Source organism: Ranitomeya variabilis, chromosome 2, assembly GCF_051348905.1.
Source record: "Ranitomeya variabilis isolate aRanVar5 chromosome 2, aRanVar5.hap1, whole genome shotgun sequence".
NCBI classification, from domain to species: domain Eukaryota; kingdom Metazoa; phylum Chordata; class Amphibia; order Anura; family Dendrobatidae; genus Ranitomeya; species Ranitomeya variabilis.
Window position 1 is genome coordinate 420268911 of NC_135233.1, and position 14655 is coordinate 420283565.

At 47.7% G+C, this 14655-nt stretch overlaps 1 protein-coding gene across 4 annotated transcripts in view; it reads left to right on the forward strand.

Annotated features, from left to right (window-relative positions):
• Positions 1-14655, forward strand: part of TUB (TUB bipartite transcription factor) — a 244586-nt gene that overhangs the window by 206544 nt on the left and 23387 nt on the right. For all 4 annotated transcript variants that reach the window (XM_077286610.1, XM_077286612.1, XM_077286611.1 and 1 more), the window contains 4 exons: positions 1304-1416; positions 1487-1601; positions 13643-13741; positions 13814-13985. In XM_077286610.1, coding sequence (XP_077142725.1) covers positions 1304-1416; positions 1487-1601; positions 13643-13741; positions 13814-13985 — 499 coding nt within the window. The remainder of the gene's footprint in view (positions 1-1303; positions 1417-1486; positions 1602-13642; positions 13742-13813; positions 13986-14655) is intronic.

The following is a 14655-nucleotide window of genomic DNA, read 5'->3' on the forward strand; positions in this document are numbered from 1 at the left end:
ATCTGCAGCACTGAGGAGGAGCAGAGAGGCCAGGGATCTGCAGCACGGAGGAGTGGAAAGGCCAGAGATCTGCAGCACTGAGGAGGAGCAGATATGACCGGGATCTGCAGGACTGAGGAGGAGCAGATATGACAGGGATCTGCAGCACTGAGGAGAAGCAGATATGACAGGGATCTGCAGCACTGAGAAGCAGATATGACGGATCTGCAGCACTGAGAAGCAGATATGACGGATCTGCAGCACTGAGAAGCAGACATGACGGATCTGCAGCACTGAGAAGCAGATATGACAGGGATCTGCAGCACTGAGAAACAGATATGACAGGGATCTGCAGCACTGAGGAGAAGCAGATATGACTGATCTGCAGCACTGAGGAGAAGCAGATATGACAGGGATCTGCAGCACTGAGGAGAAGCAGATATGACGGATCTGCAGCACTGAGGAGAAGCAGATATGACAGGGATCTGCAGCACTGAGGGGAAGCAGATATGACAGGGATCTGCAGCACTGAGGAGGAGCAGATATGACAGGGATCTGCAGCACTGAGGAGGAGCAGATATGACAGGGATCTGCAGCACTGAGGAGGGGCAGATATGACGGATCTGCAGCACTGAGAAGCAGATATGACAGGGATCTGCAGCACTGAGGAGAAGCAGATATGACAGGGATCTGCAGCACTGAGGAGAAGCAGATATGACAGGGATCTGCAGCACTGATGAGGAGCAGATATGACAGGGATCTGCAGCACTGAAGAGGAGCAGAGAGGCCAGAGATCTGCAGCACTGAGGAGGAGCAGATATGACAGGGATCTGCAGCACTGAGGAGAAGCAGATATGACAGGGATCTGCAGCACTGAGGAGAAGCAGATATGACAAGGATCTGCAGCACTGAGGAGAAGCAGATATGACAGGGATCTACAGCACTGAGGAGGAGCAGGGTGCTACTGGGAAATGTGGTTTTAGTAGATATGAATAGGGCCTTTTAGTTCTGAGAAACTGGATGCACCGTGGGACAGGTACAGAAGAAAAAATAAAAAAAAGGATAGAAGAAAGAAGCTTTATGTTGTGTTTAATCTATTAATAATAGTCCTGCACATACTGCACTTTGTAATGACGACTGCCAATGTGGAAATAACTAAGCAGCTGCTGTTCCTGCAGCAGCCACCAGGGGCAGACCGCAGCGACCACACATCCCCTTCCTCAGTAAATAATCATTGTATTTCTATAGCGCCAACATATTCTGCGGCACTTTACAATTACAGACAATGAATCTCGATTACATTGTGAGATTTTAATGTTTTTAGGTTTTTCTATTGGCTGGAAGAAAACGGAAGAAGAGTAAAACCTCGAATTATCTCATCTCCATAGATCCAACCGACTTGTCGCGGGGAGGAGAGAGTTTCATCGGCAAACTCCGGTAATGAGATTACAGATCAATGTCCCAGATAAGAGTCACATGGACGACAGTAACCACGTAATCATTGCAGGTCAAACCTGATGGGCACCAAGTTCACAGTCTACGATAACGGGGTGAACCCGGTGAAGACTTCCTCGAGTCTGGAGGCGAGCAACTTACGTCAGGAACTCGCTGCCATCTGCTATGTGAGTGACAGGGACTGTAGCTTACTGATCGACTCTGGGCTTCACATCTGGACCATGTTCGAGATCTCTGCTTACTGTCAGTGACCGTACACATACATCACCTCCACCTAGTGAGCCGAGTGCTGGAGGACACACACGCTCAGCCCCTTCCATCTAATGAGCCGAGTGCTGGAGGACACACACGCTCAGTCCCCGCCACCTAATGAGCTGAGTACTAGAGGACATAAGCTCCATCACCTCCACCAAATGAGCTGAGGGCTGGAGGACACATGCTCAGTCACCTCCACCTAATGAGCCGAGCGCTGGAGGACACACGCTCAGTTACCTCCACCTAATGAGTCGAGTGCTGGAGGACACACACGCTCAGTCACTGCCACCTAATGAGCCGAGTGCTGGAGGACACACGCTCAGTCACCGCCACCTAATGAGCGGAGTGCTGGAGGGCACACACACTCAGTCCCTCCACCTAATGAGCTGAGTGCTAGAGGACACACGCTCAGTCACCTCCACCTAATGAGCCGAGTGCTGGAGGACACACACTCCATCACCTCCACCTAATGAGCTGAGTGCTGGAGGACACACGCTCAGTCCCCTCCACCTAATGAGCCGAGTGCTGGAGGACGCACGCGCTCAGTCCCCTCCACCTAATGAGCCGAGTGCTGGAGGACACATACGCTCAGTCCCCTCCATCTAATGAGCCGAGTACTAGAGAACACACGCTCCATCACCTCCACCTAATGAGCTGAGCACTGGAGGACACACACGCTCAGTCACCTCCACCTAATGAGAAGAGTGCTGGAGGACACACACGCTCAGTCACCTCCGCCTAATGAGCCGAGTGCTTGAGGACACACCAGCTTAGTCCCCTCCACCTAATGAGCCGAGTGCTGGAGGACACATACACTCAGTCCCTTCCACTTAATGAGCCGAGTGCTGGAGGACACATACGCTCAGTCCCCTCCATCTAATGAGCTGAGTGCTGGAGGACACACTCTCCATCACCTACACCTAATAAGCTGAGTGCTGGAGGACACACAGGCTCAGTCACCTCCACCTAATGAGCCGAGTGCTGGAGGACACACAGGCTCAGTCCCTTCCACCTAATGAGCCGAGTGCTGGAGGACACACGCTCAGTCCCCTCCACCTAATGAGCCGAGTGCTGGAGGACACACACGCTCAGTCCCCTCCATCTAATGAGCTGAGTGCTGGAGGACACACTCTCCATCACCTCCACCTAATGAGCCGAGTGCTGGAGGACACATGCGCTCAGTCCCCTCCATCTAATGAGCCGAGTACTGGAGGACACACGCTCCATCACTTCCACCTAATGAGCTGAGCGCTGGAGGACTCACGCTCAGTCACCTCCACCTAATGAGAAGAGTGCTGGAAAACACACACGCTCAGTCACCTCCGCCTAATGAGCCGAGTGCTGGAGGACACACCAGCTTAGTCCCCTCCACCTAATGAGCCGAGTGCTGGAGGACACATACACTCAGTCCCTTCCACCTAATGAGCCGAGTGCTGGAGGACACATATGCTCAGTCACCCCCATCTAATGAGCTGAGTGCTGGAGGACACACTCTCCATCACCTCCACCTAATGAGCTGAGTGCTGGAGGACACACAGGCTCAGTCCCCTCCACCTAATGAGCCGAGTGCTGGAGGACACACCGGCTTAGTCCCCTCCACCTAATGAGCCGAGTGCTGGAGGACACATACACTCAGTCCCTTCCACCTAATGAGCCGAGTGCTGGAGGACACATACGCTCAGTCCCCTCCATCTAATGAGCTGAGTGCTGGAGGACACACTCCATCACCTCCACCTAATGAGCTGAGTGCTGGAGGACACAAAGGCTCAGTCACCTCCACCTAATGAGTCGAGTGCTGGAGGACACACAGGCTCAGTCCCCTCCACCTAATGAGCCGAGTGCTGGAGGACACATACACTCAGTCCCTTCCACCTAATGAGCCGAGTGCTGGAGGACACATACGCTCAGTCCCCTCCATCTAATGAGCCGAGTGCTGGAGGACACACACGCTCAGTCCCCTCCATCTAATGAGCTGAGTGCTGGAGGACACAGTCCATCACCTCCACCTAATGAGCCAAGTGCTGGAGGACGCATACACTCAGTCACCTCCATCTAATGAGCCGAGTACTAGAGGACACACACGCTCAGTCCCCTCCACCTAAAGAGCTGAGTGCTGGAGGACACATACGCTCAGTCCCCTCCATCTAATGAGCCGAGTACTAGAGGACACACGCTCCATCACCTCCACCTAATGAGCTGAGTGCTGGAGGACACACGCTCAGTCACCTCCACCTAATGAGCCGAGTGCTGGAGGACACACAGGCTTAGTCACCTCCACCTAATGAGCTGAGTGCTGGAGGACACACACGCTCAGTCCCTCGACCTAATGAGCCGAGTGCTGGAGGACACACAGGCTCAGTCACCTCTACCTAATGAGCTGAGTGCTGGAGGACACACACGCTCAGTCCCTCCACCTAATGAGCTGAGTGCTGGAGAACACACACGCTCAGTCCCTCCACCCAATGAGCCGAGTGCTGGAGGACACACACGCTCAGTCCCTCCACCCAATGAGCCAAGGGCTGGAGGACACGCTCAGTCACCTCCACCTAATGAGCCGAGGGCTGGACGACACACACGCTCAGTCCCTCCTAATGAGCTGAGGGCTGGAGGACACACACGCTCAGTCCCTCCACCTAATGAGCCGAGTGCTGGAGGACACACACTCAGTCACCTCCATCTAATGAGCCGAGTACTAGAGGACACACGCTCCATCACCTCCACCTAATGAGCTGAGTGCTGGAGGACACACGCTCAGTCACCTCCACCTAATGAGTCGAGTGCTGGAGGACACACAGGCTTAGTCACCTCCACCTAATGAGCTGAGTGCTGGAGGACACACACGCTCAGTCCCTCGACCTAATGAGCTGAGTGCTGGAGGACACACAGGCTCAGTCACCTCCACCTAATGAGCTGAGTGCTGGAGGACTCACACGCTCAGTCCCTCCACCTAATGAGCTGAGTGCTGGAGAACACACACGCTCAGTCCCTCCACCCAATGAGCCAAGGGCTGGAGGACACACGCTCAGTCACCTCCACCTAATGAGCCGAGGGCTGGAAGACACACACGCTCAGTCCCTCCTAATGAGCTGAGGGCTGGAGGACACACACGCTCAGTCCCTCCACCTAATGAGCCGAGTGCTGGAGGACACACACACTCAGTCACCTCCACCTAATGAGCCGAAGGCTGGACGACACACGCTCAGTCACCTCCACCTAATGAGCCGAGGGCTGGAGGACACACACGCTCAGTCCCTCCTAATGAGCTGAGGGCTGGAGAACACACACGCTCATTCCCTCCACCTAATGAGCCGAGTGCTGGAGGACACACACACTCAGTCACCTCCACCTAATGAGCCGAGGGCTGGAGGACACGCTCAGTCACCTCCACCTAATGAGCCGAGGGCTGGAGGACACACACGCTCAGTCCCTTCTAATGAGCTGAGGGCTGGAGGACACACACGCACAGTCCCTCCACCTAATGATGCGAATGCTGGAGGACTCACATGCAAAATACCTCTATGTAATGAGCTGCAGCTGATCCCGGACTTCCTCATCATGTTCAGTCCATACGAAGTTGCATAAATCTAAATATTGGCCTGCACTCTATAATAGGTCGGGGTGCTGGTAAGACAGACCGTATGGTCTAATAACAGAATATGATAAATCTACCGCACTCCCTAATGAGTGGCTTTATTAGGAGCGAAGTATCCCTGTAATTTCCAGAGGCGGTAATTGCTCTCTAGATGTGTGACCTGGTTAGTGATCCGTTTCAGAATGGGGACCTTAATGGGTAGTATGTGGTCTAAGCGGCATCTGCATCTTGCTAATATAAATTCCTTAATGAAAATGTTTAGAATTGAGAGTCCTCAGTGGTTGATACCTTTTAACCCCTTCACCCCCAAGGGTGGTTTGCACGTCAATGACCGGGCCGATTTTTACAATTCTGACCACTGTCCCTTTATGAGGTTATAACTCTGGAACGCTTCAACGGATCTTGGCGATTCTGACATTGTTTTCTAGTGACATATTGTACTTCATTATAGTGGTAAAATTTCTTCAATATAACTTGCGTTTATTTGTGAAAAAAACGAATATTTGGCGAAAATTTTGAAAATTTCGCAATTTTCCAACTTTGAATTTTCTAAAAACTGCACCCCTCAAGGTACTCAAAACCACTTTCAAAAAGTTTATTAACCCTTCAGGTGTTTCACAGGAATTTTTGGAATGTTTAAATAAAAATAAACATTTAACTTTTTTTCACACAAAATTTATTTCAGCTCCAATTTGTTTTATTTTACCAAGGGTAACAAGAGAAAATAGACCCCAAAATTTGTTGTACAATTTGTCCTGAGTACGCTGATACCCCATATGTAGGGGTAAACCACTGTTTGGGCGCATGGCAGAGCTCGGAAGGGAAGGAGCGCCATTTGACTTTTCAATGCAAAATTGACTGGAATTGAGATGGGACGCCATGTTGCGTTTGGAGAGCCCCTGATGTGCCTAAACATTGAAACCCCCCACAAGTGACACCATTTTGGAAAGTAGACCCCTTAAGGAACTTATCTAGATGTGTGTTGAGCACTTTGACCCAACATGTGCTTCACAGAAGTTTATAATGCAGAGCCGTAAAAATAAAAAATCATATTTTTTCACAAAAATGGTCTTTTCGCCCCCAATTTTTTATTTTCCCAAGGGTAAGAGAAGAAATTGGACCCGAAAAATTGTTGTGCAATTTGTCCTGAGTACGCTGATACCCCATATGTGGGTGTAAACCATTGTTTGGGCGCAGGGCAGAGCTCGGAAGGGAAGGAGCGCCATTTGACTTTTCAATGCAAAATTGACTGGAATTGAGGTGGGACGCCATGTTGCGTTTGGAGAGCCCCTGATGTGCCTAAACATTGAAACCCTGTACAAGTGACACCATTTTGGAAAGTAGACCACTTAAGGAACTTATCTAGATGTGTGTTGAGCACTTTGACCCAACAAGTGCTTCACAGAAGTTTATAATGCAGAGCCGTAAAAATAAAAAATCATATTTTTTCACAAAAATGATCTTTTCGCCCCCATTTTTTTATTTCCCCAAGGGTAAGAGAAGAAATTAGACCACAAAAGTTGTTGTGCAATTTGTCCTGAGTACGACGATACCCCATATGTGGGGGTAAACCACTGTTTGGGCGCATAGCAGAGCTCGGAAGGGAAGGAGCGCTATTTTACTTTTCAATGCAAAATTGACTGGAATTAAGATGGGATGCCATGTTGCGTTTGGAGAGCCCCTGATGTGCCTAAACATTAAAACCCCCCACAAGTGACACCATTTTGGAAAGTAGACCCCCTAAGGAACTTATCTAGATGTGTTTTGAGAGCTTTGAACCCCCAAGTGTTTCACTACAGTTTATAACGCAGAGCCGTGAAAATAAAAATTCTTTTTTTTTTTCACAAAAATGATTTTTAGCCCCCAGTTTTGTATTTTCACAAGGGTATCAGGATAAATTGGACCCCAAAAGTTGTTGTCCAATTTGTCCTGAGTACGCTGATACCCCATATGTGGGGGGGAACCACTGTTTGGGCGCATGACAGAGCTCGGAAGGGAAGGAGCGCCATTTGGAATGCAGACTTAAATGGATTGGTCTGCAGGCGTCACGTTGCATTTGCAGAGCCCCTGATGTACCCAAACAGTACAAACCCCCCACAAGTGACCCCATATTGGAAACTAGACCGCCCAAGGAACTTATCTAGATGTGTTGTGAGAACTTTGAACCCCCAAGTGTTTCACTACAGTTTACAACGCAGAGCTGTGAAAATAAAAAATCTTTTTTTCCCCACAAAACTTATTTTTTGGCCCCCAGTTTTGTATTTTCCCAAGGGTAGCAGGAGAACTTGGACCCCAAAAGATGATGTCCAATTTGTCCTGAGTACGCTGATACCCCATATGTTGGGGTAAACCCCTGTTTGGGCACACGGGAGAGCTCTGAAGGGAAGGAGCACTGTTTTCCTTTTTCAACGCAGAATTGGCTGGAATTCAGATCGGATGCCATGTCCCGTTTGGAGAGCCCCTGATGTGCCTAAACAGTGGAAACCCCCCAATTATAACTGAAACCCTAATCCAAACACACCCCTTACCCTAATCCTAACAGTAACCCTAACCACTCCTCTAACCCAGACACACCCAACCCTATTCCCAACCGTAAATGTAATCCAAACCCTAACCCTGTCTTTAGCCCCAACCCTAACTGTAGCCCCAACCCTAGCCCCAACCCTAGCCCTAACCCTAGCCCTAACCCTAGCAATAACCCTAGCCCTATCACTAGCCGTAACACTAGCCCTAGCCCTAACCCTAGCCCCAACCCTAGCCCTAACCCTAGCCCTAACCCTAGCCCTAACCCTAGACCCAACCCTAGACCCAACCCTAGCCCCAACCCTAGCCCCAACCCTAACCCTAACCCTTGCCCTAACCCTAGCCCTAACTCTAGTCCTAACTCTAGTCCTAACCCTAACCCTAATGGGAAAATGGAAATAAATACATTTTTTAATTTTTTTATTTTTCCCTAACTAAGGGGGTGATGAAGGGGGGTTTGATTTACTTTTATAGCGGGTTTTTTAGCGGATTTTTGTGATTGGCAGCCGTCACACACTGAAAGACGCTTTTCATTGCAAAAAATATTTTTTGCGTTACCACATTTTGAGAGCTGTAATTTTTCCATATTTGAGTCCACAGAGTCATGTGAGATCTTGTTTTTTGTGGGACGAGTTGACGTTTTTATTGGTAACATTTTCGGACACGTGACATTTTTTGATCGCTTTTTATTCCGATTTTTGTGAGGCAGAGTGATCAAAAACCAGCTATTCATGAATTTCTTTTGGGGGAGGCGTTTATACCGTTCCGCGTTTGGTAAAATTGATAAAGCAGTTTTATTCGTCGGGTCAGTACGATTACAGCGATACCTCATTTATATCATTTTTTTTATGTTTTGGCGCTTTTATACGATAAAAACTATTTTATAGAAAAAATAATTATTTTGGTATCGCTTTATTCTCAGGACTATAACTTTTTTATTTTTTTGCTGATGATGCTGTATGGCAGCTCCTTTTTTTGCGGGACAAGATGACGTTTTCAGCGGTACCATGGTTATTTATATCAGTCTTTTTGATCGCGTGTTATTCCACTTTTTGTTCGGCGGTATGATAATAAAGCGTTGTTTTTTGCCTCGTTTTTTTTTTTTTTTCTTACGGTGTTTACTGAAGGGGTTAACTAGTGGGGCAGTTTTATAGGTTGGGTCGTTACGGACGCGGCGATACTAAATATGTGTACTTTTATTGTTTTTTTTATTTTATTTAGCAAAAGAAATGTATTTATGGGAATAATATTTATTTTTTTTTTCTTTATTTAGGATATTTTTTTATTTATTTTTTTACACATGTGGGGAATTTTTTTTTTACTTTTTTACTTTGTCCCAGGGGGGGACATCACAGATCATTGATCTGGCAGTGTGCACAGCACTCTGCCAGATCTGCGATCTGCTGTGCAGGGCTGCAGGCTTACCAAGTGTCTGCTCTGAGCAGGCACTCGGTAAGCCACCTCCCTCCCTGCAGGACCCGGATGCCGCGGCCATCTTGGATCCGGGACCTGCGGCGAGGAGGGAGGTAGGAGACCCTCGGAGCAACGCGATCACATCGCGTTGCTCCGGGGGTCTCAGGGAAGCCCGCAGGGAGCCCCCTCCCTGCGCGATGCTTCCCTATACCGCCGGTACACCGCGATCATGTTTGATCGCGGTGTGCCGGGGGTTAATGTGCCGGGGGCGGTCCATGACCGCTCCTGGCACATAGTGCCGGATGTCAGCTGCGATATGCAGCTGTCACCCGGCCGCGATCGGCCGCGCTCCCCCCGTGAGCGCGGCCGATCGCGTATGACGTACTATCCCGTCGGTGGTCATACGGGCCCACCCCACCTCGACGGCATAGTACGTCAGATGTCAGGAAGGGGTTAATGGCTAACTGAAAAGATGGTAACAAATTACAAGCTTTCGAGACTACTCGGGTGTCTTCATCAGGCATAGACTAATACAAATTCTGAAGAATCACATATTTATGCACAACATAGCACAGAACAAAAAAAAAAAATCATGGATAAGACAGGTGGCATGAAGCAGAATTACCATGAGTGATAAACAGTTATGTCCATAAATATTGGGCCAGTTCTTAGATAAGGAATGTTTTATTGTCCTCTGATTGGGGTCTCGTTCTGTTGTGATGACCCCACATGGTCTGAGGGGCAAGTTCCTTAGTTGATGTAAAAAGACATAAATCCATGCGACACATTCATTCCACCACTAAGGGTATGTGTCCACGTTCAGGATTGCATCAGGATTTGGTCAGGATTTTTCATCAGTATTTGTAAGCCAAAACCAGGAGTGGGTGATAAATACAGAATTGGTGCATATGTTTCTATTATACTTTTCCTCTAATTGTTCCACTCCTGGTTTTGGCTTACAAATACTGATGAAAAATCCTGACCAAATCCTGAACGTGGACACATACCCTAAGACTGTCAAAGGTCGTCATCAGTTTATATTCCCAGACTCTTCTGTCTCTCTGAGATTGAAGTTACCTTTCAATACAAGTAATTTCATGTCCATAATGCTATGATTTGGGAGACAAAAATGTATTGCCACAGGTAGATCCATTCTTTTTCTCTTATTGTATGGCGGTGAGAATTCATTCATGTTCTAAGCTTTTGCCCTGTCTCCCCCACATACAGACCCCCAGTTGGACATTTAGTACAAATAATTAGGTACACCACATTAGATGTGATGCAGCTGAAAGTACCTGGTATCTAGTAGTCACAGCACACAGCAGGACGCAGGAGCGTCGCTCATTCACCTGATAAGGTTTCCATATTCATTAAGGAATTTATATTAGCAAGATGCAGATGCCGCTTAGACCACATACTACCCATTAAGGTCCCCATTCTGAAACCGATCACTAACCAGGTCACACATCTAGAGAGCAATTACCGCCCCTGGAAATTACAGGGATACTTCGCTCCTAATAAAGCCACTCATTATACCTGGATTAAGCGACCTTAGACTAAGACCCGGGAGGGTCGAAACGTCCGATTGTTGTGTCGCATGTACACATTGTACCAAGTCACCTTTGTTTTGATCCGATATATATGACTGATTCTAATTTCTACTTGTATTTGAATAAATTAGCATTTCAAAATCTATATTTCTGTATGAGATATTCCACTTAGGGAGTGCGGTAGATTTATCATATTCCATACGAAGTTGCAGACAGTAACGCCATCGCTGACTGGGGGCCAGGCTCATGTGTCATAACAGCACATGAGGGGAGTATAATAATAATAATAATAATCTTATATAGTGCCAACATATTCCGCAGCGCTTTACAGTTTAACAGTTTCAAACACAACAGTCATGGGTAACAATGTTAACAATACAGTAATAAAGCAAAATAAGACATAATAAGACGACCCTGCTCGTGAGAGCTTACAATCTACAATGAGGTGGGGGAGATACAAAGTACAGGTGTGTATTTACAATGATGTATTTACAATGATGGTCCAGCCATCTTCAGGGGGTGGGAGGTAGATGGAGATAGTGAATGGGCTACACACACACAAACATAAAATTAGTTTGATTAGGGAACGTGGTAGGCCGCTCTGAACAAATGAGTTTTGAGCGAGCGCCTAAAACTATGCAAGTTGTGGATGGTTCTAATATCTTGGGGTAGAGCATTCCAGAGGATTGGCGCAGCGCAGGAGAAGTCTTGGAGTCGGGAGTGGGAGGTACGGATTAGTGCAGAGGTTAGTCGAAAGTCGTTTGCAGAGCGCAGTGGTCGGTTAGGCCGATAGACAGAAATGAGGGAGGAGATGTAAGGGGGTGCCGCACCGTGGAGAGCTTTGTGGGTGAGAACAAGTACTTTGAATTGTATCCTGTAATGAATGGGCAGCCAGTGTAACGACTGGCGAAGAGCGGACACATCCGAGTAACGATTAGCCAGATGGACAACCCTAGCTGCCGCATTAAGGATAGACTGGAGAGGGGAAAGTGTCGTGAGGGGGAGGCCAATTAATAGAGCGTTACAGTAGTCCAGATGGGAGTGGATTGGGGCGACAGTGAGAGTTTTTGTTGTTTCCATGGTGAGAAATGGGCGGATTCTAGAGATGTTCTTTAGGCGTAAGCGGCATGAGCGGACAAGAGATTGTATATGGGAGGTGAAGGAGAGATCGGAGTCAAACATAACACCCAGACAGCGTGCCTGCTGCCGGGGTGTTATTATGGTGCCACCCACGGAGAGGGAAATGTCAGATTTAGGGAGGTTAGTAGAAGGCGGGAGCAGAAGAAGTGCAGTTTTGGAGAGGTTGAGTTTCAGATAGAGAGCGGACATGATGTTGGAGTCTGCAGACAGACAGCCAGTGGCGCTCTGTAGTACAGCGGGGGTAAGGTCAGGGGATGACGTGTATAGTTGTGTGTCATCAGCATAAAGATGGTATTGAAAGCCAAATCTGCTGATGATCTGTCCAATTGGGGCCGTGTAGAGGGAGAAGAGAAGGGGGCCAAGGACTGAGCCCTGAGGTACCCCGACAGTGAGAGGAAGAGGAGATGAAGTGGAGCCAGAGAACAGAACACTGAAGGAGCGTTCAGAAAGATAGGAAGAGAACCAGGAGAGAGCCGTGTCCTTAATGCCTAGTGACTGGAGCCTAGAGAGTAGGAGAGGGTGGTCAACCGTGTCGAAAGCTGCAGAAAGATCGAGGAGAATGAGCAGAGAGTGGTCACCGTTACATTTTGCTGTCAGAAGGTCATTGGTCACCTTGATGAGTGCAGTTTCTGTCGAATGTAGGGGGCGGAACCCGGACTGTGAAGGGTCTAGGAGGGAATGAGTGGAGAGGTAACGGGTAAGGCGGGAGTAGACTAGGCGCTCCAGGAGTTTTGAGATGAAGGGGAGATTGGAGACCGGTCTGTAGTTGTTTGTGCATGATGGGTCAAGGGTGGGTTTTTTTAGTAATGGAGTAATGATAGAGTGTTTGAAGGAGGAGGGAAAAATGCCAGAGGAAAGGGAGAGATTAAAAATTGTAGTTAGGTGAGTTGTGACGACTGGAGAGAGAGACTGGAGGAGGTGTGAGGGAATGGGGTCGGTGGTGCATGTAGTCGGACGAGAAGAGGAGAGGAGCTTGGAGACTTCTTCTTCTGTGATGGGATCGAATGTGGAGAGTGAGCCAGGGGAGATGCAGGGAGGAATGGGAGTCATTGCACTTGGTGTCTGAGAGCGGATTTCCTGACGGATATTGTCTATTTTCTCTATAAAGTGGGAGGCCAGGTCATCAGCACAAATGTCTGTGATAGGGTCTTGTGCTTTTGGCCTGAGGAGGGAGTGAAAGGTGTTAAAAAGTTTCTTGGGGTTGTTGGATAGTGAGGAGATCAGGGTGGTGTAGTAGGACTGTTTGGCGAGGTGAAGATAGGGTCTTTTTATTTTATCAGGGCCACACATTTAGTTCAAGCAGGGGTGGTCCTGGTGGTGGAGAACGCCCTTTAATGTCTGAAACGTTGGTCAAAGTTATCTGAGCACACAAATCCCCAAGGGTGCTCAAACTTTTGCATCGGGCCATTATCCTTTTTGTAATTTTGAAGATGTAAAAGATGAAAACCTCTATATATTGTTTGCCTAAAATATAAAGAATGTGTCGTCTATCTCCTGTTATCCTGTATCTCTCTCCCCTTTTCCCTCCACATTGGAAATTTGTCGTAACGTTCGGCTTTTAGATCATTTCATCTTCTGAACTGTTCACAATAACTGTCATTTTCACCAGGGGTGCACAGACTTTTACATGCCGCAGTATGAAGCTCGGGGCGTGATGTGGACATTAATGGGGTGACCCTCTGTGTCCGTGGACTCGCCCGTTCTGAGATTTGACAAATATTGAATTTCTCTTCAGGAAACCAACGTCCTGGGCTTTAAGGGCCCTCGGAAGATGAGCGTCATCATCCCCGGCATGAACATGGACCACGAGCGCGTCTCCATACGCCCCCGCAATGTGAGTGAGGGTCCGGGCACCATTCACTCCACAGCAGAAATCCGCCAAACCTTCATGGGGACTTTATTACAGGAACACGAAACGCTTCTCTCCCGCTGGCAGAACAAGAACACGGAGAGCGTCATCGAGCTGCACAACAAGACGCCCGTCTGGAACGACGACACCCAGTCCTACGTCCTCAACTTCCACGGCCGGGTGACACAGGCTTCTGTGAAGAACTTCCAAATTATACATGATAATGATCGTAAGTTACATCCTGCACTCCAGGTCTTTTATTGAATAAAATAAAATACTTTACATGATAATAACAAAGATACATTACAAATAAAACACAACAGAACAAAACATAAGAACAGAGCTCCAATCAGACGACAACAAAAGACAAGAATCACAAAGACATAAACCAGAAATGGAACAAAAATGTAGAAAGTTCATGACCTATAAATCAGGGACGTGAAAGAAAAATTCCAATAAAAATAAAGAAAGCAAAAACTAAAAGACGACAAACAAAATACTCATAACAACATGAATACCCCTGTAAAAAATATAAATATAAATAATAGTATAAAATCACGTAAGACCCCCGGCCCAGCTTCATTCATACTACTATATACAACCCCAACTACATTCACACCGTCCTATATACAATATTATATACATATATACACTATAAACACATTATACTAAACCAAACACTATACAACACCGCAAACACAACAAAACCCTACCCGTCCCACTGCCTCACCTTACAGCCACCCCCTTACACCACCACATTCACCCCACCACAAACCTAAATACAATGCAGTGTACAAGATTAACATTAAGGCTGGGGTCACACATGGCGTAAGAAAATACGCCACGTATTATACGTCCGTACTACGGCCGTAATACGGAGAAATGTCCCCAAAATATTG